The sequence below is a fragment of the Phanerochaete carnosa genome (genome assembly GCF_000300595.1).
Source record: "Phanerochaete carnosa HHB-10118-sp unplaced genomic scaffold PHACAscaffold_2, whole genome shotgun sequence".
In the NCBI taxonomy this organism is placed as follows: domain Eukaryota; kingdom Fungi; phylum Basidiomycota; class Agaricomycetes; order Polyporales; family Phanerochaetaceae; genus Phanerochaete; species Phanerochaete carnosa.
Genome location: NW_006767629.1, coordinates 3,856,278 through 3,883,409, shown reverse-complemented (window position 1 = coordinate 3,883,409; position 27,132 = coordinate 3,856,278). Strand labels below are relative to the sequence as shown.

General features: G+C 53.6%; 11 protein-coding genes across 11 annotated transcripts; 7 read left to right on the top strand and 4 right to left on the bottom strand.

Moving 5' to 3' along the window:
- Nucleotides 1–4: 4 nt before the first annotated feature.
- On the bottom strand, nucleotides 5–1,045 carry PHACADRAFT_250802 (uncharacterized protein). Its single transcript, XM_007392462.1, has 4 exons — nucleotides 622–1,045; nucleotides 446–570; nucleotides 325–391; nucleotides 5–270 (listed from the first exon to the last, which is right to left on the bottom strand). The coding sequence occupies exons 1-4, from the start codon at nucleotides 983–985 to the stop codon at nucleotides 140–142; spliced, it is 687 nt and encodes a 228-aa protein (XP_007392524.1). The 5' UTR covers nucleotides 986–1,045; the 3' UTR covers nucleotides 5–139.
- Nucleotides 1,046–1,402: 357 nt separating this feature from the next.
- On the top strand, nucleotides 1,403–3,003 carry PHACADRAFT_250801 (uncharacterized protein; the record flags this gene model as incomplete). The annotated part of the gene is made up of 5 exons (XM_007392461.1): nucleotides 1,403–1,492; nucleotides 1,546–1,588; nucleotides 1,642–1,802; nucleotides 1,860–2,226; nucleotides 2,279–3,003. Coding segments are annotated over 5 exons (941 nt in total), but the record flags the coding sequence as incomplete, so codon positions are not given.
- A 2,243-nt stretch (nucleotides 3,004–5,246) lies between these two features.
- PHACADRAFT_250798 (uncharacterized protein) lies at nucleotides 5,247–6,753 on the bottom strand. Its single transcript, XM_007392460.1, has 5 exons — nucleotides 6,640–6,753; nucleotides 6,511–6,587; nucleotides 6,198–6,454; nucleotides 6,075–6,144; nucleotides 5,247–6,017 (listed from the first exon to the last, which is right to left on the bottom strand). The coding sequence occupies exons 1-5, from the start codon at nucleotides 6,696–6,698 to the stop codon at nucleotides 5,971–5,973; spliced, it is 510 nt and encodes a 169-aa protein (XP_007392522.1). The 5' UTR covers nucleotides 6,699–6,753; the 3' UTR covers nucleotides 5,247–5,970.
- A 159-nt stretch (nucleotides 6,754–6,912) lies between these two features.
- Nucleotides 6,913–8,823, top strand: PHACADRAFT_138334 (uncharacterized protein; the record flags this gene model as incomplete). The annotated part of the gene is made up of 5 exons (XM_007392459.1): nucleotides 6,913–7,274; nucleotides 7,386–7,994; nucleotides 8,045–8,359; nucleotides 8,414–8,594; nucleotides 8,654–8,823. Exons 1-5 carry the CDS (start codon nucleotides 6,957–6,959, stop codon nucleotides 8,821–8,823), a joined length of 1,593 nt encoding a protein of 530 aa, XP_007392521.1. The 5' UTR covers nucleotides 6,913–6,956.
- Nucleotides 8,824–8,914: 91 nt separating this feature from the next.
- On the bottom strand, nucleotides 8,915–11,279 carry PHACADRAFT_26011 (uncharacterized protein; the record flags this gene model as incomplete). The annotated part of the gene is made up of 10 exons (XM_007391258.1): nucleotides 8,915–9,091; nucleotides 9,144–9,278; nucleotides 9,331–9,688; nucleotides 9,743–9,891; nucleotides 9,952–10,175; nucleotides 10,227–10,320; nucleotides 10,383–10,653; nucleotides 10,702–10,814; nucleotides 10,859–11,203; nucleotides 11,256–11,279. 10 exons carry the CDS (start codon nucleotides 11,277–11,279, stop codon nucleotides 8,915–8,917), a joined length of 1,890 nt encoding a protein of 629 aa, XP_007391320.1.
- Nucleotides 11,280–15,374: 4,095 nt separating this feature from the next.
- Nucleotides 15,375–16,207, top strand: PHACADRAFT_250794 (uncharacterized protein). The gene has a single exon (XM_007392458.1). It carries the CDS (start codon nucleotides 15,626–15,628, stop codon nucleotides 16,019–16,021), a length of 396 nt encoding a protein of 131 aa, XP_007392520.1. The 5' UTR covers nucleotides 15,375–15,625; the 3' UTR covers nucleotides 16,022–16,207.
- Nucleotides 16,208–17,279: 1,072 nt separating this feature from the next.
- PHACADRAFT_250791 (uncharacterized protein) lies at nucleotides 17,280–18,990 on the top strand (the record flags this gene model as incomplete). Its single annotated transcript, XM_007392457.1, has 7 exons — nucleotides 17,280–17,371; nucleotides 17,446–17,554; nucleotides 17,746–17,764; nucleotides 17,815–18,014; nucleotides 18,060–18,202; nucleotides 18,256–18,714; nucleotides 18,795–18,990. Coding segments are annotated over 6 exons (1,011 nt in total), but the record flags the coding sequence as incomplete, so codon positions are not given.
- A 528-nt stretch (nucleotides 18,991–19,518) lies between these two features.
- Nucleotides 19,519–20,333, bottom strand: PHACADRAFT_181884 (uncharacterized protein; the record flags this gene model as incomplete). The annotated part of the gene is made up of 4 exons (XM_007392456.1): nucleotides 19,519–19,956; nucleotides 19,997–20,051; nucleotides 20,129–20,256; nucleotides 20,282–20,333. 4 exons carry the CDS (start codon nucleotides 20,331–20,333, stop codon nucleotides 19,634–19,636), a joined length of 558 nt encoding a protein of 185 aa, XP_007392518.1. The 3' UTR covers nucleotides 19,519–19,633.
- A 1,891-nt stretch (nucleotides 20,334–22,224) lies between these two features.
- Nucleotides 22,225–23,549, top strand: PHACADRAFT_250790 (uncharacterized protein). Its single transcript, XM_007392455.1, has one exon. It carries the CDS (start codon nucleotides 22,660–22,662, stop codon nucleotides 23,536–23,538), a length of 879 nt encoding a protein of 292 aa, XP_007392517.1. The 5' UTR covers nucleotides 22,225–22,659; the 3' UTR covers nucleotides 23,539–23,549.
- A 22-nt stretch (nucleotides 23,550–23,571) lies between these two features.
- PHACADRAFT_250789 (uncharacterized protein) lies at nucleotides 23,572–24,380 on the top strand. Its single transcript, XM_007392454.1, has one exon. It carries the CDS (start codon nucleotides 23,616–23,618, stop codon nucleotides 24,237–24,239), a length of 624 nt encoding a protein of 207 aa, XP_007392516.1. The 5' UTR covers nucleotides 23,572–23,615; the 3' UTR covers nucleotides 24,240–24,380.
- An 833-nt stretch (nucleotides 24,381–25,213) lies between these two features.
- Nucleotides 25,214–27,098, top strand: PHACADRAFT_206179 (uncharacterized protein; the record flags this gene model as incomplete). The annotated part of the gene is made up of 3 exons (XM_007392453.1): nucleotides 25,214–25,798; nucleotides 25,852–26,062; nucleotides 26,739–27,098. The coding sequence occupies exons 1-3, from the start codon at nucleotides 25,401–25,403 to the stop codon at nucleotides 27,096–27,098; spliced, it is 969 nt and encodes a 322-aa protein (XP_007392515.1). The 5' UTR covers nucleotides 25,214–25,400.
- Between the last annotated feature and the right edge of the window lie 34 nt (nucleotides 27,099–27,132).

Genomic DNA, 27,132 nt, shown 5'->3' with positions numbered 1-27,132 from the left:
TGGGAGGTGCAAAATAAGATACATGTTATGTTATGTGCATGTTGCATATAGGTAAAAATAACTGTGAGCCTGCACGGCATCGCATGATGAAACAACGTACTCCTTCAAGAGTCGAACGAACAAAGCGAGAACAGGCAGTCTAGTAGGGCTTGTGCCTGCTCTTCTTCAGCTCTTTCTCCAGCTGCTTGGCCTTCCGGTGGCCAATTTCTACAGGGTTGAGGGAGTTATCCGCTTTCTTCAGCTTGATAGGTCTGTTACCGACGTACTTGCCTGAAGCACGATATTCAGGGTCAACCGACCAAACAAAGCTGAGCATATACTGACCGTCCATTTCTTTCCAAGCTTTCAGGAAGTCTTCAGGGTCGGAGAAGGCTACAAAGCCGTATTTGGCCTGGAAGATAGCCGGCTTAGTATACACAACAAAGACTGGGAATAGTGGGCGCACCTTTCCGCTGAGACGATCTCTGATGACTCTCGCCTTCTGAAAAGACGTGTACTTGTTAAAGGCATTCGCTAGCACGTCATCAGATACATCATTGCTCAAGTCTCCGACGAACAGACGGAACCAAGCTGGAACAAATGTCAGGGAGCGCCAGTACAAGATGAGGAAATTGGGCGTACAAGGATTCCACTCCAGCAATGTTTGATCCTCCCAAACCTTGCCTGCCCCCTTGCGCAGCACAGTTGTGCGCTTCCCGCCCTTCGCCAGCTTGCCTCCTGCTCCCCCGCGTTTGTCGATCATGGCGCCGGGAACGTAAACACTTTGCTGTGCAAGAATACCGACATCGTATTCGTAGGCGTTGGCAGGAACAGGTGCATGATGGGCCGAGCTGGAGGCACCAGGAATAGGATACATCGGCCCTTGGTAAGGCTGGTGGTATGGGTTGACATCGGACTGGGAGGACGACGACGCTGCCTGATAGCCTTGGTAGCCGGAGTAGCCCTGATAGCCTTGGTAGTAGCCTTGAGAGGATTGTGAATCCATCGTAAAGAACACCGTCTAAGTCGAGAGAAGTGTCTAACGTGTCGAGGGGGCGAGGGCGGGAGCGGGAGCGGGGGGTAAGCGGTGGTGACTGTCAACCTCAAAGGTGTAGGAAAGGCGCCAGAGGTTCCCCGCGCCCTACTTATGTAAGCAATCTCAGATCCAGATCATCGAGTTAGGAAATCGTCGGGTACGTAGACATCGTCACGGTCGCCCTCACCAACTTCCCCTCAAGGTCAGTACAACTAGGAATTATGTGAGAAATCATCGGGATATGCACCTTGGGGCCTTCAGCTTCTGAAGAGCCCAGAAAAGCTGATGGAAAACGATGGATGTCAAGTCATCATGCTGGATGAGGATGTCCGGACACCTACGCTTGGACGGTCTCCCGAACCTCTGTACTCAACTTGGATTTGTCCTAGATGCCCTTCGTCAAGAAAATCAAGTCGGGCCCGTACTTCTCGCGCTTCCAGGTCAAGTACCGCCGCCGGAGAGAGGGCAGGACCGACTGTGAGCAGAACTCTGCAGTATTAAGCGCAAAGAGGGTACTGATGATAGCACAGACTACGCACGCAAGAGGCTGATCACCCAGGCCAAGAACAAGTAGTATGTCAAGTCTGACTGTGCTTGGTGTTTGAGTGTTAAGTTTTGGAATGCAGCAACGCCCCAAAGTATCGCCTGGTCGTCCGCTTCACAAATAAGCAGATTATTGTTCAGATCGTCTACGCCCGCATCCAGGGTGATTTTGTCCTCACCCAAGCTCACTCGCGTGAGCTCCCCCGCTATGGCATTAACCACGGCCTCACCAACTGGGCTGCCGGTGAGTTCCTTTGGCCACTCTGAAACCGAGCGTTCTAAGTATCGAAACTGCGTTTAGCCTACGCGACTGGTCTCCTCTGCGCTCGCCGTGCCTTAACCAAGCTTGGCCTTGCAGACAAATACGAGGGCCAGACGGAACCCGACGGCACCCTTACCTTGACTGGGGAGCTTGATGACGAGGATGCTCCACGGCCATTCAAGTGTTACCTCGACGTCGGTCTCAAGCGCACATCGACCGGTTCGCGTGTGTTCGGTGCCCTCAAGGGAGCGTCTGACGGTGGTCTCTACATCCCCCACAACGAGAAGCGCTTCCCCGGCTACGACACAGAGTCCAAGGAGCTCGACGCTGAGGTCCTGAAGAAGTACATCTTCGGTGGCCACGTCTCTGAGTACATGGAGTCTCTTGAGGAGGAGGATGACGAACGGTACGCAGTCTTGAGTCTGACACACGTATAGAGAACCGATTCTCCTGTTCAGCTTCAAGAAGCAGTTCTCGACCTACCTTGCCGACGGCATTGGCTCCGATGACATCGAGGAGATGTACACCAACGCCTATGCGGCCATCCGTGAAGACCCAGTTTTCAAGCCGACCGAGAAGACAAAGGATTGGAAAGAGGAGAGCCTTAAGTACAAGGTCAACCACCTTACCCACGCCGAGCGCAAGGCCCGTATACAGGCGAAGATCGAGGCCTTCCAGGCTAGTGGTGGTGCCGCTGAGGAGGAGAAAGAGGAGGACGAGGATGAGGACGAGGAGTAGATGCTCCATGTCATCACCTACTTCTCTTATCATGTGGTTTGGTGCTATTCGTATCCGTCTCTTGCTTTGCATTATCTCGTAAATCAAAACACGGGCTATGTTCATGCCATGCATACCACCAACGATTGCTTCGGCACCCAGTTTCAGGGCGATCATAGCACAGCCATCGCCGATATCCTCCTGATGTGATAGTGGAATACGGGGCCCGCTACACAACTACTTTGCCCGCCTTGTGTAATCTTGGTAACGATTTCACTATGAAATCCCGTTGGCTACTCGCCATCGACTCGAGCCTAGGGTCCATGAAGATGCCTGGGTAGGGAATTTCCATCGTGAATCTAACCGATCTTAACGCGCGGAACGACAGCAACAGCTCCTCAAGCTGCGCCCAATTCACTAGATCTGCCCAGTACTTGACGAATTCTCCGTCATAGTCGATACCGAAGCCGAGGGTGATTGTCTGCAGTGTCGGTGGTGCGTACTGCAAGAGACAGTTGGGGAAACCAGCGGTGGCAGTGAGGACGCTGGCGAAGTGGTCGTAGAAGACGTCTGCACCGACGTACAGGTGGAGAGATTGAAGCGACGTGCAACACGCCAAGGCTCTGCCAAGATCTATAAAGGTTCGTTACGAAAGGCCATTGAAGAAACAGATGTGCGTGCCTTCTGTCTGGTGGGTGTACACGCCTGTAGCGTCCAGCCTGAGATGTGTCAGGTCATGGCCGACGTCCGTCAGAAGCGCAGTGAAGCTGTGCGGCATGGTCCACGCCGTTTGTTCGGATGCGTCTAACGAGCGGAGATGTTGTGGCGAGATCGTTGTGCGCATAATCTCGAGCGCGTTGGGCGGGAGGTTGTCCATGAAGGAGAGGGCCTTGACCTCCCAGTCGCGCAAGAGACCTTCCATGGAATCGAGAGGCAGGATTTGCTGCAGTAACTGGTGAAGGGAAATAGGCAGGACCTCCCAGTCGCAGAGCAAGAGCTCGTCGACCGGGACGCGGCTGAAGAGTGCCATCGTGTTGGCGATCTCTCCTGGCAGCGCTTCAAACCCACTTAGTTCGAGCTTGCGCAGCTTTCGCGTCCGCGCCCACTGGACAGGTGCCCCAGGCACTAGCTTGCAGGTGATGCCGTACATGCGCAGGGAGTGCAAGTTTGGGAATGAGTCGAGGAGGGAAAGTAGCGCGTGCGGGCAGAGGGATATAGATGCTCCCCAGAGTAACACGACGCGGATATTCGGGCGAAGGCAAGGGCTGGTATGCAGCAGCTGCAAAAATTGAGAGCCTTCCTGCATGTCCGCACGCCCAAGTTGGATCTGGTAGAAGAGATGGTAGTAGCTGGACGTGACCCAGGAGCACGCAACGAGTGAGCAGGCTCTTAATGCCTTTGTGTCATTGTGCAGGTAGTCAATGATCATATCGACAAGTTCCTGTGGAAGAACCGGTGATGAGTTAGCTACATCCACAGACATCTTCCACACAGAATTATTATGAAAGGATTCAAAGTACGGGTGTGTGCACAGTGAGGCAGGCGAGGGAGGATGGTGACGGTTTGGGTACAGGACGCTAGGATATTGTGTAGCAGAAATCCGGGGCGGCCGAGCGCCGCAGGCCTTCTTCGTGCCATCACCCTCTCCGGTCCTCTTACCCGCCAGCATCGGGCTTAGCACCGCGTTACTACTTTAACGTCGAGGTGGGCCAGTTACGTTGTGTATATTTTGGAAGCTCGGATGCTGACGTGCTGTCTAACTCAGGACCTCGTCATCCGCCATCATGAATATTACTGATTCTCGACTCCCAGTGGAGCTGCTTCATGAAATCCTGCAGCTTCTCGACAAGGCGACCCTAGTCGCTCGCGTGCGAGTCTCTCGCACTTGGCTGCACCTTTTGCGGCCGTACCTATTCAAGAGGATTGCGTACCGTATAGATTCCGAGAGCCACAGGATGACATCCGAACAAAACGAGATACGTGACACCCCCTTTCCCTGGCAGGAATCGTCACAAACGGTCTGCAGATATATTCAGCATCTGACCTTGACCTTCGCTTGCCGGAGGAAACCATTCCGCTTCACACAGCTTCCAGTCAGCGCCTTCAGTGGGGATCGCCAGAGAGGATTAGAGACATGTAGATTCCAACCCTTATCGACATCCTGGTACGTCTGCCCAACCTGTCGACACTCGAGGTCGATGGTATACCATTCCACACGCCGGAATCTCCTTTCAGCACTCGACTAATTATCGATTCGCCCGTGGTTCACCATCTCAAGGAGCTGAGGATCTCAAGGTGGGATGTGCGCGAAGACGACATGCTGCACCTGCTGAGCCTCTTCGGCGAGGTGGATCACCTGTACCTGGGCGCTTTCTGGTTCTCACCCTAGCTCGCCATCTTGTTCACCAGGCAGGTCGATCTCCTCATTCATTCGTTGACATTTGAGGATGCGAAGAATTTGGCTGCTATTATACAGTTACCGAACTTCTTGCAGATGGACGCGCTCGCCATCCCGTGCCTGCACCCAGGAGACATGCCTGTTGCCTTCGAGCTCACAAGTCTCACTTGCAACAACCTGCGGCAACTCTCCCTGAAGCTCCACAAGCCGACAACATTCGGTTTACCAGACTGCGATCTTTCTCACCTTCGCTCTCTCGACTTTACCTCCTTTTCAAAGTTAGAAGCACTCTCAGCCACGGCTCCTGTATACGACGTCATCCAGCCTTCGCAGCCCGAGCTCGTCGGCTTGTTTACGCGGGCAGGCTTCTACGAACCTGTGTACAATTATCTCACCCACATGCTCCCAACCCTTCCTTCGACTGTACGGAATCTCTGTTTCACACTTCATTACCTCTCGGCAGGTCCCCTCTACGACCAGTACCGCGATCACCTACCGGAGAGGCGTCCCACCGCTGAAGTGCCCATACCGACGAACTGGTCTGCTCTCGATAACATCCTCGCAGAGCGAGTGGACGGACACCTGCAGAGCGTCGAGTTCAGGGACCTTTTCGCCCATGCCTGCCGGTTGCTGAGCAGAGGCATGTCGTGGAAGCCCTGCCGAAGACCTGGCGGAGAGGTGTGCTCCACTTCTCGCAAAGCGTGCAGCCGTGGCGTGAGCCAACTTTCCTCAATTCCAGCAGTCTGCATCGGGAATGACAGTAGTAGCTTCTATCCATCGACTCACAGAGAACGCTGCGTGTAACGGGAAGAAGGTGCGGTATCCACGAATGGGCAAGGCCCAGCGATGTACGCGTATATATAGCTCCTTATAACAAATCAAATTCTCTTCGGCCTCGCGAGAATGCACCATAGGTTGCGTAGTAAGTATGCTGGCCAGTCTTGGTACAATGCGCTGGGAAGTACACTAGTACTGCTATCCCACACTACGATAGCAATTCACCAAAAACGAAAGAATACATCTGAAGCGATACAATTACAATTTGACCTGCTTGAGACCGTGTTTCCAGAAGGTGAAGTAAGCTAGAGTTAGGTTTGCTAAGTCATCTGAATTAATTTCGCACAGGGGAGAACACGCACGGGTAACACCGTCCGCACGGTAGTTGAGGAGGGCGACCATACCGTCGGGGTTCATGCTCTCGCCAGTGAACTGCATGAAAGCAGTGAGTGAAACGCCTCAAGATACCGTTGTTCAACACGTACGAATTCAAAGTTCTTGAAATCGCCGACGATCTTCTTCGCAAAGTTCTGTGCAGCCTGCTCGAACTCCGCAACCTGTTCGGGTTTGGTCTCCTGGAGCTTCGCCTTGACCGCCTTCATGTAGCCTTTGAGATAGGCAAGGTAGGACTTCTTGTCAAATGTGGTCGCCTGAAGACGGAAGGAGTGTACAACGTTGTTGACGGTCTGGGCACCCTCCTCAAGGGGGCCGTCTTCGTTCTCCTCAGCTGACGGGTTGGCACCTACAAACGCAAATCAAGATTAGATCTTGAGGCACACAGAAACCGATAAAGCGCACCGATGTCGACATCAGCACCAGCCTTGACAGAGACCATAACACAGTCAACTTCGTAGGCGACACCGTCAACCTCCTTGCTGTTCTGCAAGTCAGTGCCATCACATTCGTTCCCGGAGTACGAGTACAAACACAGGGAAGGCATCGGAGAACATCTCATCGCCAGTGAGAATATCTTCGTAAAGGAGCATCTTGAACTTATAGAGATAGGTAGAAAGAGGAGAAATGAGCCGGAGGGGACGAAGGAGGCCACAAGAGAGGAGGAGAACTAGACACAAGTTTTCGAAGCCAATAATTATTTGTGAGCGCTTAATGGGGCCGCTATCGATCCTGATATCACGCTGTCACAGACGTCACAAATCAAAAAATCTTGCTCTTGCCTCTTTTGGAGGCACTCAGGCGTCTGCTGCTCACAGTTTGCGACGACGAGCTCAGCTTGAAGCGCGGCGATGGCCGACTATAAACCGGTCGTCGTGCAACGGCATGCAAGGCCATCATCCACAAAGCACAATATCGAGAGCAGATACTGGCGACAGTTTAAATATCCCGTCTTCATAAAGGAATACGCTCCTGTCACCTCTGTACACTTTTCACCCACGAAACCTCATCGCTATGCTGTCACTGCTGCGACCCGCGTGCAAATATATGCACCAAGAACACAAAAGGTTACCAAAACTATTTCGCGGTTTAAGGATGTCGCGAGGAGCGGACATATACGAGGAGACGGCAAGCTTGTTGTGGCGGGGGATGACACCGGCTTGATTCAGGTGTGTTCGCATTCTCGTACTTGTTTTGGAGAGGTTTTGAGACTAGAGATAGAAGCCTTGTTAATTTCTACACTCAATTTTTACAGGACTGACCGTACTTCACCTTATTAGGTCTTTGACATCAACTCGCGTGCCATTCTCCGTACCCTGGACTCGCACAAGCAGCCTGTACATGTCACCAAGTTCTCCCCTGTTGACCATACCCAGATTCTCTCGTGCTCAGACGACACAGCTGTGAAGCTTTGGGACGTACCATCACAGTCGGAGATTATTACCTTCATCGACCACACCGACTACGTTCGTTCTGGCCAGGTCGCGCCTTCAAATCCCAGCCTCATCCTCACTGGCTCGTACGATGCAACAGTACGGTTATTCGATGCGCGCACAGGCGAGTGCGAGATGGTTATGGGTGGAAGCTCGGGCGAGGGTGGTGGGCGGAACACTGCGCCGGTCGAACAGGTCCTCATGTTTCCATCTGGAACTGTCGCATTGTCGTCCGCGGGGCCCATCTTGCGTGTTTGGGATTTGGTCGCGGGTGGACGCTGTACGCGTGCGATATCAAATCACCAGAAGACGATCACCGCCATGGCGTTCAATGGATCTACCAGCCGGCTGCTGACCGGAGGTCTGGACCAGATGGTAAAGGTGTACGACGTGAGTACGTACAAGGTTGTACACACCATGCGTTACCCTGCACCCATTCTTTGCCTGGCTGTTTCGGTACGTCTCTTCCATCTTCCATCTCTAAGGCGACACTCACCTCTCTGCAGCCCGAGGAGACACACATCGCTGCCGGTATGACCGACGGTACTCTGTCCGTGCGGAGACGTCAAGCGAAGGCCTCAGAATCCTCTGCCAACGATCTCTTCTCCTCAGCCGCACTTCGTGCAGGCGCGTATGAGTCCTTCCTCGGCAGTCTTCCATTGATTGGCCGTGGCCGTGTGAAGTCAAAACGGGAGTCGAAGCCGGTTGGGGATGTAGGCGAATTTCGGATCGAGAGTAAACGCAAGAAGCGTCTAAAGGAGTACGACAGGCTATTGAAGAGCTTTAAGTACTCGGACGCGTTGGACTCGGTGCTTCGCAAGGTATAGTGAACATCGTGTATACGCGGATAAGATGTATTGATAGAATGTTTGTAGAATGTGCCGCCAACGACAACCTTCTCCCTCATACAAGAGCTGGTACATCGGGATGGTCTGAGGACCGCCCTGGCGGGACGCGATGACGTTCTGCTAGAACCGATCCTGCGCCTTCTGCTAAAACATGTCGCCGACCCACGATTTGGCGAAATGGTCTGTGACGTCTCGAATGTTGTCATTGGTAAGCGTGTTCCACTGCCTTTCGCGGAACGGGTGTCTAACATCCGTTATCTCACTTAGAGATGTACACGCCAGTCCTCGGCCAGTCACCCCTGATAGATACCCTCTTCCTCCGATTGCGCAAAAAGGTGGCCGCAGAACTACGCTTCCAGCAAGAGCTCGTCAAAGCGCGAGGCGCGCTGGATATGCTCTTTGCTTCGGCAGCGCTCGCCTCGGTGCAGCAGCCCTAGCCATGTCGTCGTCCACGTCAATGCGTCGATTAGGCATACCGGAAAGTATTGTACAGCATATATATTATACGCAAGCACCCTAGTCTCGCTTTCAGCAAGCGTCCAGGAAGTCAATGAGATGCTGGAGGATTTCCTTTTGTGAGTGCTCATCGCTGTCCTTCGCTGACGGATCTTCGTCGACGTTGTCGCGGTACACTTCGAGGGTCTTGACGATGTCTTTGAGCGAATTGTCTCGTCGTCGGAGCATCTGTTGTATATGTGCGCGGATCTGTCTCAACAGTCAGCGTAGGGCGTCTGCTTCGAACGTCAATAACACATACGCCATCGTCTTCCATAGCTACCCACGCCAGGATGTAGTCGACCGTCTGCAACGTGAAGAGGCCGGCATTGAGCCTTCGCAGATACCATGAATTTTGCGTGTCCTGGTCGATCTCTTCTCCTTCTGCTTCAAGGTCCTAGTGACAGCACTAAGTCTCAGCGTCGCACGAACCTTGTTGTAAGACAGACCTTCTTCTCTTGCTCGATCTCCTTCTCAATTTCTCTCAGTCTGACTTGTGCTGCGTCGCGTATCTCGAGCATCTTGTCCGTCTTTTCGTACGTGCTCTCGACAAACTTGGCAAGGAGACGTATACGCGCAGGCGAGTCAGACGCGAGGTTCGAGAAGAGTGACGCAACGATGCCAAGCGTGTGCGAGATGTCCTCGTTCTGCGTCTTGTTCTTCTTCGAGACCTTGCTCATGAACGTCGAGAAAAGGCTCTTCAGCCCTAGCGCCTCTACGAAAACTTCGCAGCACTGCGTGCCCGCGGGCCCGGACGTGGAGTAGTCGAGGACTTTGATGGAGCGCGAGCGAGACTGTTTCTTCTCCCTGTATGCACAGTTAAAAATCCATCATATAATGCATAGGCGAGCGTCGATTTACTTGAGCATGAGAACCATAAGGTCTACACCTTCGCTGTCGAGGAACAGCTTCTTGACCTCGGGCTCGCCCAATGTGGAGCATAGCGTGTCGAAAACGTTCTCCATGAACTCAAACTCGTCCGCATCCACAGGGTCGCGTTTATGATATTGCTACGGAACTTCCTGTCAGTATGTCTTTGTCCCAGTTGTTACACGCTCAGGCGTACTCACAGACAACACTTTGAGCATAGTCTCAATTCCATCCTGCTTGCCAAGCGCCAGTCTGTTCTCACGGTTGTCTTGGAGGAGGATGGACAGGAGCTCTGCCGCATAACCTCGGTTGTCATCGTGTTCCTTCGCCTGTATGCGGGTCAGTAGCCATTCCAGTATGGTTGTTTTGGTGACGAGCAGCGTCGACAGTTCAGGTCTAGACGCGATGAAATTCTCGAAGATAGCTGTATAGCATTTTAGCATAGAGTCAACGATAAGACCATTCACAGACGCACCAAGGATATGGAAGAGACCCTGCCTATCGGCCTCCTCGGCTTCGTTGAGGCGCTTTAGATTATCGACAAGGAGCTCGAGTATCGAGTTCTCGAGCTGTGCAACACAAGACCAAAGTTGGTACATCCATATGTCTGAGCAGGAAGATACAGACCCACCAAACCCTCCATGAGGATCTTCAACGCATCTTCCCGTTTGCTCTCTTCTTCCTCTTCGCCCTCTACCTCGTTTCCGACATCTTCGTCTGTAAGTTCATGTATGACTTCAACGACGTCAATCACAATGTCTGCGTTCTCGTGACTGAGGAGTCCTATCAGGCGTGCGACAGCACCGGATAAAACTAGTTCCGGGTACGCAATTATGGGTGCTTGGGCAAGTGGTAGCAGGGCTTTGAGTGCCAAGTCGAGATCGGCTTCCGAATCAATGAATCTGGTACGCATTAGACAAGTTGTGTGAAGTGGAAAAGGCAGGACGTACTTCGTGGGATCATCCGGGTATTTCGAGCGTTGGTCTTGATTCTTCTTCTCGGCTCTCTCGAATCGCAGTAGCAGTCTCTTAACTGCAGGAAGGTTCATTTCTTCCAGCTGCGACTATGTCAACCATACACATTCCGTAGAAGCCACCCGGTACTCACATCCTCGTGCACCCCTTCCGATACATCCTTGTCGAATATGTTCAGGATTTCCTTCTGCTCTCTGGACAGACCTCCACCGAAGAAGCGTCCCTCTTCGTCCTCCTCGGCAAAATAATCCGCATCGCCACCGGGCGCGAAGTCGCGGTCTACATCGTCGTTCATCTCGTCATCGACGTCTTCGACTGTGGCTGCACGCGACATGCCTCGATCCGACGCGCCGTCGCGTGCGGGGACGACCACAGAGGACGGGCCTGCGCCTGTGTCCATGCGCATCTTCTTGAGCATCTCTGGTGTTGGCATATCCGGCATGCGCCTTTTGTTGCTGCCCGACGGCAGTTTGGGCATCTGGTCATTGGCCTTCAGCGCGTGAGCGGCTGAGGTCATAGACACGCCTTACCTTGAAGAGCTCGTCGACATTCATGATGGGCTGTTCAAGATAAAAGGAAGCAGTTGTGGGTGGCCAAGCAATGCACAATCCGAATAGCAGCGGCAGTCGACGGCCCCACGGTATACTCTGGAGTCTGATACGCTCGGGCGCGACTGGAGGAAGAGAGCGCTAGCAGTGCAACCGGCAAGCGCCTACGTAGCGGCGGCTATCGCTCGCCTTCATCTCGGACTTAACTGTTCACTCCGAGCCGCTCACTCAAAATTATGGAAAAGTGGTGAGAGGATTATGAACTGGAATGCACTTACTGAATTGTTTGCTCGACCTTCAGGAGAATGGCCTCTGACATCGAAAGTGAGGGCCCTCGAGTATCCGCTGACATCGTCTATCTCGAGTTTATCCTCAAGAGCGTAGACAGGCTGGAGATCAGTCGTCTCTATCTATTCAAGAAGGCAGTTTGGCATGCCCGCCCAGAGCACTTTCGGAGAGTAGAGAGTGGCGGGCCAAACGGGAACTCTTGCGAGCTCTAGCGCTAGCACTTCCTCTGTCTTTTGAAAAGCAGCCCCGCAGTCTTCCCCTTCATACGTGGTCTGACCTTAACGCTCGCACGCGCCACAGGGGGTGAATACCTCAGCTGGTATGCCATTTTCCGAGAGAGTGCTGTTAAATTCGCCCGGATCGAAACACTTGCCACGCTTGCGCACCCGTGATTTCAGCGACATACCCTTTCAGCCGCCTGCTTCAGAGACTGACACAATGTCAACCTCGGAACCTAGCCTTTCTCTCCGAAGCCTGAAGATTGCATTCAAATCGTGGGGGCGTAGCCCTCGGGATAATCAATCTTCCGAGATAGTAACTTTTCTGCACCTCCTCAGTTTGGTTTCAGGATGTGAAGGACTTGTCGTACGTCCCTGTCATCCATGGCCATAAGGATTTAGTTGTTATCCCGGCAGTCGCATCGCATGCCCCGCCCAAGATATATTTGATGAGGCTCACAACTGTGGACACAATCAAGAAGATCCTATCGATGCCAAACCTGAGTCTATCACATAGGGTCGAAATCCCGTGGGTCGGTGTTTGCCATGATTGGAACATGCATAGGCCGCTCAGCCGTGCTTCCACGGGCCAAGCCACAACCTTATAATGAGCACGATACGAGGTCTTCCCCTCTCGGTGCGGTCCATCATGCCACTAATCTATGCTACCTGGATAGACTACCACTATCTTGAGGTCTCTATTGTCATCATTTACCTGCTGGCAAAGGAATGGAGAAGTCTGGACGACGCATTGGTGGCGCGAGTTGAAAGCGGCCTGGAGAAAATCAAGTTTCAGGGTGACTGTTACGGCGGTCCGCTACTGCCTGAAGATTAGAACTACTTTGTGACGCAGCTACCGAGGAGCTGGCAAAGCGAGGCTATCAAGTTCCTCTAGCTTTGGTCGCCACTCACGCACGTGCCATCATTACATGATACCAGGCCTAGCTGAAGACAGCGGGTGAACAGCTAAACTTACTAATGCAGCTGTCTTGTATTTATATGTATTGACGTATCTATAGCACTTAGAGGCCACAAGTGATTTCCGGTATAAATCAGGCTTGGATATAGTAACTGAGAATGTTAAGTGACTGGGGAAGCAAACACTCAGGCCTCCCGCCACGACTCAGTGACCAACTCGGCGCTGGGTTTACTATCGTCATGCAGGCTTATTGTCGCTGCTCGCGATGCTACCTCTGTTTTGCAACTCATGGTCCGAATTTGCATGTAGTAAATCGACAGGTACACTTTTAATCCGCTGAATGTTGGCAAAGTTCAGATAATACAGTCTCTTCGTTACAGTACGCATGTCGCCTTATAACCCCCCCCCCCCGGAACTGGTCGGTCCCATCGTCAATTTGAAGGCAGACAAGCATTCTCTGGTCCCCTGTGCGTCAATTTTTCGTGGTTGGCTGTCAGTCGCTTGTTCACATCTCTTCGAACAGGTTGCATGGCGCCTCCGCTTCAAGGGTACTTTCAGAGAACAAACGACCAGTCCGAAGTAGATCCCGTAGGACTGGGACAGCTGCTTCGCTTCCTGAAATATACACCTGCCGTTCCACCGCTCAGTAGCAGAAAGGAACTTGAAAAGCGGTGGCACCGCGTATTGATGCTCCCGAGAGCGGCCTCGGCCGCTTTGACTAGTACTGGACGACGGTATTGGACGGAATCCTGTAGTCTAGGCAGATCTAATCTAGTCAGTCGGTGATAGCACGATCCCGCCTGAAACGTCGCTCCAGAACCCGAAACTGCACCTCTTTAAGCTGCTCGCCGACGTTTTAATAGCCACCAAAGTGACATTTCGAATCGTAACGGCCGTAACTGTGACAAGATCTGGCCCCGTCTCGCAAAGCTCTGTGCATAATGAAGCACCCCAGGATCATCATGGCGCGCAGATGCTTACGATGTACATAAACTCGCCCGACTGCTATGGCCAAATTACAGATTCCTCTTCTCTCTTGGCTCAACGATCTCACCAGCTTTTCCGACTCTGCATTGCTCACACCGTCATATAATTCATCATCCCCCTTGTATTGGCTCTCACTGCCACGACTGCTGTCTCGCTGCCATCGCCCAAACCAGGACCCCTGACATTGGGCGGAGAGGCCTGATCCTGATTTTCGCCTGACCCGACCTTTTTATCCGCACAAAAATTTGGCCCTCTGGCTCAAAAAAGTACGGATTTTCCTCCGGCCCCGGCCTGACGGCCGGGTTTGAATGCGGATTAGGCACCATGCCTCCACATCTCCAATAACTCGCACCGTTTTGCGTCCATAGGCACACCTGTAGTGCAAGTAACATCTCTATGAACAATAAACTAAGTTCCTGCCTCGCCTTTGCCACCGTCTTCCACTGCCGCCGCCGCCGCCGCTCTCTTCTCCTCTCACTTCCGGGAAGTGTCGAGGGCCTTCACCGCAGCTTTGATGGCCCTGGGAAGGTAGATGGTAGCGTTTAGCTCACGGAACACTTTATATGCGATGTTGAATTCACCAGGAAGGGTGCACAACAAATGATCGGATGGGGCGTGAAGCAACAAAAGCGTCTGCAAAGACATAACGTGCTGATGAACGGCACGAAACTGATTGGGCCCGAGGGCTTGTTCATACACCTGCACAACCATATTGGACAATAGACGTCGAGTAGCATACGGTTGTATAGACATGCGCCCTCGCTTGCATTCTTCGCTCTTACTTGCCGACCGTAGACGAACGCGGACAGCGGTGCGGTCTGAATAGCCACGAGAACGATTCCCAATTGAGGCACACTTTGTATTAAATACTGCACTAAAGGCTACCGATGTTGACAAGAAAAGTGATTCGAAAGATTTTTAGACCTTGGGCATCAGCCAAATGGGGCTACCAACATGCCCCAAAAATCTGTATACGGACGGTCCTTAGGCCTTGTAGAGCGGCCGCTGGCGCGGTACGGATTATTCCTCCGGCATCCTCGGGCCCAAGCCCAGTTTTAGATGCGGATTGCCTCAGGCATGGGGGGTCCCGAGACCCCATTTTGGATGCGGATTGTCCTCAGGCCCCTTCGCCTGATGTCAGGGGTCCTCCCAAACCTCTTCAGGCTGTCCTTCAACTTCTGGGTCACCATCAAAGTCAGTCTGAAGCAAAACTTTGAAACGCTTGATTTGCGACATTTTGTAACGGCCGTAAGTATGATGAAACCCCGGGCTCGCCCCGTTTCCCGAAGCTCTGTGCATATATAAGCTCACCCGACAAGCCAAAATACAGATTCCTCACCTCTCTTAGCTCGACGGCCATTTAATTCTTTCTATTCTTTCTATTCTTTCTATTCTTTCTATTCTTTCTATTCTTTCTATTCTTTCTATTCTTTCTACTCTACATTCTTCACGCCGCTATGTACTTCTCCACCTCTTTTGTATTGGCTCTCGCTGCCACGGTTGCTGTCTCGCTGCCGTCTCCCATAAACCGTCGCGAGGTTCGCGTCGCCGCGCGTCAGTCGAACTCCAGCGCGAGCAACAGCTCTAGCGTGCTTAACCCAGACTGGGCTGGCGCCGTCTTGAATACGACTACAGTGAGCCTCTTATATCTCTGCGTGATGCGTGTGCTGACAGGCTCGACTTCCGCATAGGGCACAATCACAGGTGCCTCCGCGTCGTTTTCGATTCCGGCGATTAGAACGCCTGCGGGCGGGGAATTCACTGCCTCCTCCTTCTTTTTCATGGGACTCGGTATTGATTGGACTCAGTGCTCGAACGGCTTTATGGGTGGTATTGAGGCCTCCACTGCGAATGGTTCAGCGACCTTTAGTGGTCAGTCCGCGCTCCTTGCGCTCCTCCTCGCATGCTGACAAACCATCTACGTTCTCGCAGCCGTTGTAATGAATTCCACTGGCCAGATCGTCGACATCCCGAACTTCAACGTCTCGGCAGGCGACAACATCACGATAAGCCTCAACGCGACGAGCACGACGTCGGGCACGGTGTACATTATCAACCAGAGCACGGGCCAGAACGTCTCCGAGGTTGTCCCTACCGGCCCTCTGTGCTTGGAGGAAGCAGACTGGCTCGTAACGGACCTCATTTTGGGGGGGACCCCAGTCCCTTTGGCAGCCTTTGGCTCAATTGACTTCGCTAATGCGTCCGCCCAGACCCCCTCAGGTCCTCTCGACCTCTCTGGCGCGATGGTTCTCGACATCAGTCAGAACAACACTGTTCTTACTTCCTCTTCGGTCACGTCCTCGAACGTCACGGTCATCGACCTCAATGCGGTATAAGGAATGTAGATTTTGTGGGTCTCGGGAAGTGGAAAAGAGACGGCCTATCATCTGTTTGTATATCTCGTGTGGTGCTAACAGAAGGGCCAGTATTTTATGAACACTCCTTGTACGACTGGTTTGTATATTCTGCGTGTAGTCAGAAGGACGATACTTATTCGATACTGTTTGTGTCGCTGGACGAAACGCGCGTGGACTCTGAACACCTACGACGGCGAACAGTGCTGTACCGAAAAGTCCACGTCTGCACCTTAATACTTTGTAGCCATTGGCGTGCGAGCCGCCTTAGCAGGAAGGCCGGGGATTCAGCATGATTCGTCGCCTCAAGACTCCGAGACCGCGCCAGCCCAGTGCCAAATCGCCATTAAAGCGAGTCCAAAGCTGCTTCAGGCACACTTCAAGGGGGTATGAAGCGAGAGGGGGGGGGGGACGTCCGTGAAACGCGCGTGAACTTTGAACACATGTATCCGGTATCGTTTACAGACAAATGCGGCGGGACAGCAGGCTGTGAGTTTTGCTCTGGTCTTGGTACAACAGCCAGATTCTGTCATGGTCTAACCTTGCGGTACCCCTTGCCTAATACTCGATTGATAATCAACGATTCCGAAGCTCTGCTGTACTGGTACTACTAGTATTGTTTCTCCGAACAGCTGTTGAGATGTCCGTTGAAAGTATTGAAGCTTTTCTTCACTGCCCATGTCACACAGATCGACAACTCACGGGTGGTGAGTCAAACGTCAAACTTTCATTGGCTGCCAGCAACTTGGGGCTAACAAAGTTCTGAAAGCCAGGTAGAGGCATCTGAAAGGGTTCCGGTGCCAGTTATAAGTTAGGCTCGTCCTATCCCATGCCGGTTTCCTGGTCCCCCACGGAGCGCAGCGACCGGACCGAGTGTTCGCGCCGTCACGACGTGAGCCACGTGACTGGCTGATCCTGTGGTTCTAGCAGCTCAGTGGAAGTGACCTCTACTGCCCTGTGGCTAGTAATCGTCACTGTATTCTCCGTAGCATCTAGGCCACATCTAATCAGCATAGTAGTGCCTCGTGACCGGGTGACGCGGCCCACAGTACCCAAACTCACCACGCATTCCGGTCAGAGTTTATACTTCGATTTTTAGAAGTCCGACTCGGGTTCCGCCCGGAGCCTTCCGGGCGTGCCAGAGGGTCCTTCTGTAGCTCGACGGGCCTCGTCCCAGTCCCGAATGGCGGTGGCACGCCCTCGGCACGCGTCTGTGCGCACTCTCCCTCCTCCTCGCAAGACATCGATCCCCGAGGTGCTCTTCGACGCGCTCCCGCCGAAGCAGACGTCCTACCTCGAGATGACGACGCGCGCGCGGCGGCGCACGTACGAGTGAGTGCGCCGCCCCCGCCTACTCTCGCCCCGCGTCGCCTTGTGCTCCCCGCTCACAGGAACCGGACACACAGCGCGGTGATACCGCTCGAGTTCTGGAACTGCCCCGGCACGAGCACGCTCGAAGCGCCAGAGGCGTCGCTCGGCCAGTTCACGACGCTCGTGTTCGTGATCGACATCCAGGTGCGTGCTCCTCAGGCTGGTGGCAGGCTTTGCGTTCGGAGCTGAAGTGAGCGCGCTTTGGTGTTGGGGGCGACGTGCAGGAATTCAACAGCAGCCGATCTCGAAGCTCCTCGGTCGCGACGGCATACCAGGAGAACCCGGGGATGCACCTTGAATTCTTCGTACACGAGGCAGACGTACTGTCAGAATAGTACGATATCGATGCGTCGCGTGCGTCCCCCGCTGTGCGGCGCTCTGTCTCTCTCGCTGACGTACGATAGAGAACTTCCGGCTCATCCTGCAGCGCGTCACTGCGGACGAGCTGATCGACATGTCTCCCGAGTACGAGCAGGTCCCGGTTGAGTCTTACCTGAGGTCGATCTATGACTACTCACTGCATGAGGCGTTTTCAAGAGTGCCGCATAAGCTCATGCCGTCCCTGCTGTATCTGGAAGACCTCCTGAACGTGTTCTGTCCGTGCGTCTCATCATCCGCATTATCCTTTTTCTGGCTGACGCGATCACAGAACTTACAAGCGTCAAAGGCGTTCCTGGTTGATACGTTGTCGCCGCTGTATGTCGCGACAGACGCGTCGCCGGTGAATCCGCCGACCCATAGCTTGTGCAATGATTACCTGCAAATGCTGAATTCGTTTGGGCCGTTGTATTGGTGAGGATATGTGCCGCAGACTGAGATATATCCAAAGTTGACGCCACACTCAGCTCAATCTCAGCGAGCGTCCCGCGATGTCAGCAAGTGTCGACAAGTGTCATTACTTCACCGGCACCGCCCCAGTCAGCGTCTTCCCCGAACGCGCGCCATGCCCACACCCCCCTGCCTCCCCTCTCCGAAGACCTGCCGACACTCAACTCAGGTCTCTCCTCCGCCGACGTGAGCGCCATGGCTTCGCCAAAGTCTGGTACGCCTGCGCCGTCGACAGTCGCGAAGACGAAGAGCTTGTTTTACCCGAGCGCGTCCGCATCACTGTCGCCGAACGCGGCGGGCGCGGACACGACGGTGACGTACCATCTGATGACGGCGCATCTGACGCTGCTCCCGACGGCGATCTTCGAGACGCGGCGGGGGCTGGTGGAGTACAACGTGGTGTTCTTCCGGGAGGGCGTGCGGGAGATATGTGGGGTCGAAGAGGAGGCGAGGAAGGTTGGCTGATGGCGGTCATGGTCGGCGTGCCTTCCATTTTTTATTTTTATTGTCTGACATGCTTGGTCCGCTGTGTATGTCGCACTTGCTGTACCTATAGGGTCAGATTTGCGAAGGCCGTCTCGACGCTGTCCGTAACGAAAATCGCCCACGGAGGGGCGCTCATGCATTGGGGCCCTAAGAAGGGACGTGGAGTGGATTGCGGAAACGCTGCATGGAGATCGCTCGTGCGACTCTGGCGATGCACAGTTTGGTCGAGATTCAAGACATTGAAGAAGAAAAAAAGACTAGGCATATTAGCTCTAATTCGCGTTCATTGTGAGAGACCAGTCGGGGACTCCGAGGCCCCGCTGTGAGTACCTGAGGGGGTACCAAAAACGCGCGACGCGCAACGAAATGACCATCAGACTGTCAAACATGAAAAATAATTATTCAGACAATTCTGCATCATCCTGTAACTGCCTTCATTTAGCCTCACTTTTGTTCAGGAACATCATCAGGGCGCGCTTCGCGCGCCGCCGCAAAATTCCGATTCTTCGGGATTTTTGCTAACTTTCTACGCACAGATAGCTCATTGGGGTACAAATCAGGCTCTTTAAGGGGACTCAATCCGCGTTTGGGTGCAAACCTAAACTAATTAAGCGAGTACAATCCGCGCAAAAGTGGGGGTCCAGGATCGGACCTATTGGGGAACATGCAGGGGCCTGTGGAGCACTTCTTCTCGTGCGCTCACTCGAGGGCAAACCCATAACCTCCATTTCTAACCGACGCGCGCAGCGAGAAAAGGTTAGATTAATTTCTTTCTCGAGTCCGAAGTAGAAGCTCATCAAGGGCCGCCGACGAACCTCCGTCAGCATGGCTTTCCATCTCGAATCCAGGAACCCTTGGGTCCCGCCAGAACTCACACACCTCATCTTCCGATCTGCAGACAAGCCCACGCTACTCCGAGTGCTGTACTCCGAGCACGAACCCTTCTCCAAGAATTTCGAATTTGTTGGGCCGTGGGCGAAGAACTGGAGCGGCCTGGATGAGGCTCTTGCGGCCGGCATCGGCAGGGGTTTGCAGATGGTAGAGTTCCTTGATAGCCGGGATCGAGGGCCCATTCTTAACATAGAACGAGGGCTTCTCAGGTGCCGAATGCCTAAGATGTGGGCAAGCAGAGCGGTACAAGACCTTTAGATGCAGTGGCAGTAGTAGGCCAGTATCCATTTCCCTGCATACTTGCTCCCTATTCTGAATTGAATTATCTGATAGATAGCAATCTGTCAAATGTGTCTTCAGAGGCACTTTCCTCGCGCTGACCTGGACTTATATTTTCGCCGGTTAATCGCAAACGTGCTGATGTACCCATGCATGTCTGCCTAGTTTGTAACAACAGCGTTCATGCAGATTGGATCGTAAGTTTGTTCAATCTGCGTCCGCCACTTCTGTTACCTGGAGAAGATGGGTATCTTCTTGCAACCCACCATACCAGAGGAGTTGACAGAGCAAAAACTGGCGAGCAAACTTGACACTAACACTTGACGCGCTGACGATGTTTTCGGATCCGAGTCGATCATTGCCTGTATGGAGGATGAGCCTGAGCACCTAGGACGGCGAGGAGGTGCACGATAAGCAGGCTGAAATTGAGAGCGGACATGGGTTCGTGGAGATAAAGGACGAATTCCACAGCAACAAGCCTGGAGTCAACCCTGTGTGTCGGGCGAAGACTCAAATCCTGAGTGATGCGTTTCAGGAGAGGAGATGTTAGCTGAGCCGCGACATTCAGCTCGGCTTACCAATTGGCGGCTCCCGTGACCCTTGTTCATGGACTGATCTCCAGCGATTCTTGTTTGCTACATATCTTGGATGGTTGTTCGTGAGTGGTACTGCCGCCACTCTATCGCTACGTACTTCTAATGTGCCGTTACAGGGACAATGATTGATCCGTCTGCTCCCAGACCCCTTCTGTGTTTTCGCTGTTAAATGTAATATGCAAATCATGACGAGCCCCATCCTCACGCCTGTCACAAGCGAGTTCAGATTCGAGGGCCCCTGGCTAAAGCTAGCGCCGAATATCGTGCAAAGGTTCCTGGTTTCCGTACCTTCCTCGCAGATTGACCTTTAATATCTCGCTGTCGATTACCAGCGTGTTCGAGATCGCGGCTGGCGGGCTATGTCGCCCTAATGCAGGACATGCTCTTTCGCTGCTGTTTGGAGTATTGGAGTTGGCGAAAACTTGCCTGCAGACTGGGCGGCGATTCTCGATACGTCTACATTGGTCAGCCGGTAACTAGTAGCTAACTTCGCTGCTTCTCTACGGAGTCCGCACCTACATTTCAGATCTGAAGATTATATACTGGACCAAGGCTGCGGCATTTGGTGCCTGCTGCCGTTTCGCTGGCGGTTCTACCGCTGGCTGTGCTAAATATCTCGACATTTATATAGAGATGGCGAGGTAGCGAATACTTTTCCAGTGATAGAGATGCTCGTCCAAGAGTTAAATTTGGCATCGGGCTCGCAATCAGGATCATACTATGAGCAGCTTGTTTGCGACAAGTTAGCGGGCTCGACGATGCTGTTAATCATTCCATGGGGTAAGCTGAAGCTATTGTGTATTCTCATTATTATGCTAATCGTGTTTTCCTTCGTTGACTCCCGTAATCGGCTTCACCTTTTCCTTGTAAGTCTAACATATCATATTCTCTTGAACGCCAGCTAATCCTTGTAATGTTCAGATATCACGTTTTTGTGACGTAATCCTTTGCAGATCGCAGCGCAGACTCGACGTGCTTCACGTATGGCAATGTGAGAGTCCATTATTGACTCCGCCTTTCGACTATACTAAGCGATCTCGATCTTCGGCAACTTAAGTTATTCTAAACGTCATCATCAATATTTCTGGCGCGCTTCTCCCAACTGCTGAATTACCTTTGTTGCAAAGGCGCGCTGGCGATCGCCACATGTGACCATGTCAGTTCTTTCCATTCATTGCTGTTCAACCACCACGAATACTGAGATTTTGCTAGTGCGGACAGGCGTATCTTTATGTACAAATACAACAGCGTGTACGTCAGGCGCACTACTACTCGACTAGAACTGTAGGTACACGCTCACGTCAAACGTCATGTACGGTGATCTTTACCCACCTCAAGCGCCGCGGCACGGGCAATGCGATCGTCTCGACGGCGAATCGCGTCTTCGAATCCTAGTGCGTCACGTCATGGCCTCTTCTAGCTTTGCCGCTAATCAAATGTAGGCACCGATCATTGCACTATACGCTAGTCCGGCGGCCCCAGCGCCAATATATGTTGCCGGAGCGCTGTTCGTCGTCTCGGGTCTGATATGTAGCGCTGCACTGCGGCTTAAACCTCAGGGGAAAGCGTCACACAGAAGGTCTGCTTTAGTTACTTATTATCTTTGTCGCAGTAGGGAGTATATGTACGTCTACAGGCTTAGTAGTCATCCTTCTCGTGCGTGCCACCTTCTTGCATTGAGCGCTTGGCGCCACCATGATTTGATGGCGCATCTTCCACGATGTATCCGCCCATCGGGATGTCTCCCGTTGACCACCACAACTCTTCGTGTCCACAGTCGCAAAACTACAACCAACCGAGGACAGCTTTCGACGGGGCATCAAAGGTGGATAGTCATGTGCTGATAGGATGGTGCGTTGCACAGCCGTTCCGTTCGGATGGAAAGATCTGAACATTGGACCATTTCCCACGTCTAACTCAATGCCAGCTTGTCTGGGAGAACAACGGAGGGGGCGGAAAGGCGGGTTCGAGAAATTGACTTTATGATGTGGAAGACGGCGGGACCCTGATCAGCTGGGCGGGGAATAGGAAGGTGGTGTGGTCACGGCGGCTGCAAACGAAGTTGGGCATGCGCATGCATCCGTTCTCCAGGTGTCGTCCGATGTTAATTGGGACCGGTCGGCATCTTCTGTTCTTGCATCCGTCCACCAACACCCCCGCTACCTAGACATGCGTTTCACCTTCAAGCATCCATGGATACACCTCACCCCCGCGCTATCTGCCATCGCACTTGACGATATCCTCTCGGGCAACACTTGCCAGCCAATCGGCCTGGCCGACTTCGAGTCATATCTAGAGCATAAGGAACACTCCGTCGAGAATCTGCGCTTTGTGGTATGGTATCAGTCGTACCGCCGCCGGTTCTTTGCTCTGCCGCCGGCAAAGCAGAAGCTCAGCCCTGGCTCGCGCCAGTTCAGCTTTGCGCTTCCGACACCTGCACGCACCGCCCAGCACATCTCGCGGATGTCGAGCAGGGCGACAACCCTCGTATATGATGAGCCGCTAACGCCTAATTCAGCACTGCATTCTCCCACAACATCGACCTCTCCCACCCTGTCGCGCACCTCCTCCGTTCCGCTGACCGCATCATCATCCATCCCCTCGCGCGCGTACATGCACACGGCACCGGAGAAGCAGCCCCTCCGCGACGAATGCACCCTCGTTGCTGCGACATTCCTTCTTCCATCAGCGCCTTACGAGCTGATGCTTCCCTCCCTCCTGCTCTCGACCATTCTTCGGGACGTGGCACTCAACACTCACCCGGACGTATTCCTGCCCGCGTACGAATACGCGTACGACGCGCTCCTCACGAGCTCGCTCCCTCGTTTCCTCGAGATCGCCCAGCAGAACATGAATTGGGAGAAGAAGCTCTACTGGTGGTTGTACGGGATCATGACGAGCTGCGTTGGCTGGGCCATTGTCATCGGATGCTTGTTCATCAGTTATGATTCTCACACGACGCAGGGGAGGCTGCGGGCATGGAGGCTGTTAGGTGTGCCGTTCTTGTCGCTGGGAGCCATGCAAATGTATGCTGCGTATCGAGGGTGAGTAGTGAGTACTTCAACTCAAAGAGTTTTCGCTGAAGACTCGCTAGGTTCTGTACTCAAATTTGGGGACGTGGCGGGATGCAACTACGTCCGTGGGAGCTGTCATATCCACCTGCATCATCTGACATCCCTTCCCCCCCTACAACAAGCTCTGGCAAGAAATCGCGGCGTATGTCGATGAGTTCTGCAGGATCGATGCGCAAAGACTCGGAGGTCATTGAACTGTTCGAATTACCCTCGGTGCCGTCGGGTGTTCTCGAAGAGCAGTGCGAGTCAACCGACGAGATACTCGAGCTTCCTCGAGCCGACGGCGACGTCGGCCCATCGACATCGCGCCTACCACCGCACGGTCTGTCTCCCATAATTACAAACGGCTACCGCGACAGCTGGGACCTGCCTTCGCTTCCGACGCAGTCCGCATCCCCGACGCTCCCGATTTCCGACCCTCAACAGCACAAGCTGCAGCACCGCAAGAGCAAGTTTTCGCTGCTCTCGAAAAGGTCGCGACACGACGCACCGTACTCAGTGCCGCCGACACCCACGCTTAGTACGCGCGCGCGCGTCTTTGGGCCGGAGCGGGTGGTTTTGGATCCGCGGATTCGTGAGGTGCACAAGAGGGTACTGCGAGATATCCTGCTCTCGGGATTCGTGCTTGGGACGACATTGACGGTGGTTGTGCTCGCGCTACCGCATGCGAGGTAGCAGGTTTCCTCGAACTTTGGAAGGATGGTGGACTTGATATCTTGGATAACCTCCTGTATCGTTAGCCCGTGCAGAACTATTTCCGCTTGCTATAAGTTAGTTGTATATTAGCTATTTAAATTAACTAGGCTTACTTCCTTCGTCTTACCGGATATAGTATGGTTCAAGTTAGCGGTAAGTAGCTGCGTCTTCGAATTGACAGTCGTTGAAGCGGGATTGATGGCGCAACAACGCTACAAAGGAGTGCGCGCCCGTGTTGAGCCGTCATGGTGACGGCGGCGCGTACGCTAACAAACAGGACACTCATCCTCTCTGCGGTAGGTGGAGCTAGCATGGTATCTGAATCTCATGTCATAAATGTATGTACAGGCTTCTTGGGCATGTATGCCTCGCAGAGACAGGCCAAACTCGAGCAACTCGAACGTGAACGCGCGGATTTCGCTCGAAGGAAGCAAGCGTTGCTCACTCAGGCGAACGACATACAGTCTCAGATAGACGCGAAGGCTGAGGAGATTTCCTCTCTCGCCCCAGTCTATACTTTACCGAATGATGTGGTATTCGAGATTCTGAACATCGCGTACCAGCACGAATTTCCTCACTGCTGCCGCGACGACGGGCTCCTCCATACCAACTCGCCTTTGGCCATCAGCCATGTGTCAAGATGGTGGAGAATGCATACGTTGTCTTCGCCAAATATTTGGAGTTGTGTCCACCTCACGCCGTAGCAGACGGAGCGGCACGTCGAGGTCGTCAAGCTGTATATCGCCCGGCGATCGACCAATCGTCCGCTGTCTGTAGTCCTCGTGGCCTATGAGGACGATGCTTTCGCGGATCTTACCAATGCACTCGTCAGAGACTTCGGGATGAATACGTGGTCGCGGCTCCGACGTGGTTGGCAGTACCTTATCGGTCAGAAAGACCGATGGCGGCGCTGCGCGATCTACATCAAGGGTCGTAGAGAGCTGAGAAGTGTGCTGCAGAGCCTAGCATTTCCACGTTTGGAATATCTTGGAGTATCTGGACCACCCAGAGAAGCCCCCCCCCCCAAACTTGAACTTCACTTTGCGTGCTCCTCATCTCACAGCGCTCCACGTCACAAACGCTCTGCTCCCCAAGCTGGCACACCCGCTCGCTCATGTCACTGATCTCACATTGTACAACATGTCCCTCCATCGCGCGGAGCTCCTTAAAACCCTATCGACTGCATCACATACGCTGCGCTGCCTCACACTCGATTTCGTCCAGTTCCACCCGTATGACCTCCAAGCCAACATTGTTCTGCCCGAAGTGCACCTTCTTCATCTGCGCGTTCTCGTCGCTGAACTCTTGTGCGACGGCGACTCGCGCTGCACCGTCCTCCTCGCCATCTACAGGGGCGCGCCCGCACTTGAGACGCTGCGCATGTCTCTCTGCCAGAACCTCCTCGACGAGCTCGTGGCGGGCAGGGTGCAGCTCCCAAGCATGCGCCACCTGCAGTACGACGGTATGGATATGGGGAAGAAGAAGAAGCCCGCGGGCGCGGGCTTTTTGCGTCTCTGCCCGGCCTCGAGACGCTCCAGGTGACGTGCCTCGACTGGACCGGGACACTTGACTCTGCTGTTGCAGCGGACAGGGGCTCGGAGGGCCAGGCTCGGTGTCTTGCATGGCCGAACCTGATGACACTGGTATTCCACTCGCTCGAGGAGGAGCTCACTCTGCTCCGGTTCGTCGAGCATCGCGTTCGGGTGGGACGTCCCCTGCGCCGAATCGTGCTTGATGACGCCAATGTCGCAAGGCTCGGTGTCGGGGAGCGAGAGAAGTACGAGAGACACGGTTTAGAGATTGTGGGTCACTCGAGGGCGTCTGAAGCGATACGCTTTGGGCGACGTCAGCTGGAGCATTGGTGGGATAGTGACCGAGACCGGCCAACCTTCTCGTTATGGAACGGCGAATGGGAGTTCTGGCATGAGTTTTAGTCAAATCGTCGAAGCACGCCATATAGCATATACTATGTACCCTTAACACGAGCAATACGAAGCACGAGATACGAACGAAGCTCGAGGCAAATGCCAGCGAGCAACAACAGTGCAGACAGATCGGAATTTATCGAGTTTCAAGGCAGTTTACACAAGTCGAATGAGCGACGCGCGCACGCGGACTCGAAGCGCTCTTCGCCGCACCCAGAGGCCCGCGGCCTCCGTTCCCCTGCTCGCAGCAGGATGAGTCCAACAGCGGACGAACACGGACCTGCTCAGGAGTGTTAGGTACGTCGCCGATGCTTTGTCAGCAGTGGGCGTACCTAACTGGGATCCTCCTGACCGCAGATGGGTATATAGGTGCAGCCGCGAGGGACAGGGGCTGCACGCCTCGTCCCGTCTGACCTCCATCTGCGTTAGGTTCGTGCTAGCATTTCTGTCATGCCTCGCCAGGTCTGACCTCCATCTGCGTTAGGCTTCGAGTCCGTTTTCTTGCGCTTTTTTGTCGTAACAACCATCTATCGAGTCATTTATGTCTGGACAGGATGCGGGATCTCCTAGACCGTCTCAGGAGTCCTCCGCCTTTGATGCACAAAGGGTCGAAGCGTGTGGAACTGTCATCACGTCGTACCGACGCAGCGAGCTCACGAAAGCCGAAGCCACGCTTCGGCTCCTGGCGGTCATCAAACTTGAAGATGCCGCCGACGAGCAGGACCGCACAAGCCGTACGGCCGCGTACGCAACCTTCCTTGCTCAGCTCGATGAAGCAGAAAGAGCCAACAATCAAGCTGGCTCTCGAGGACAGACTGAGAGTCAGCCTGCTCCCCCTCAAGAGAGCCAAACGCAACCTACTGAGTCGTCTGAGCGAGAGAGGGACAGCGCCAATGATGGAGACGAGGAATAGCGACAGCGAGTGCATGATGATGGAGACGTTGACA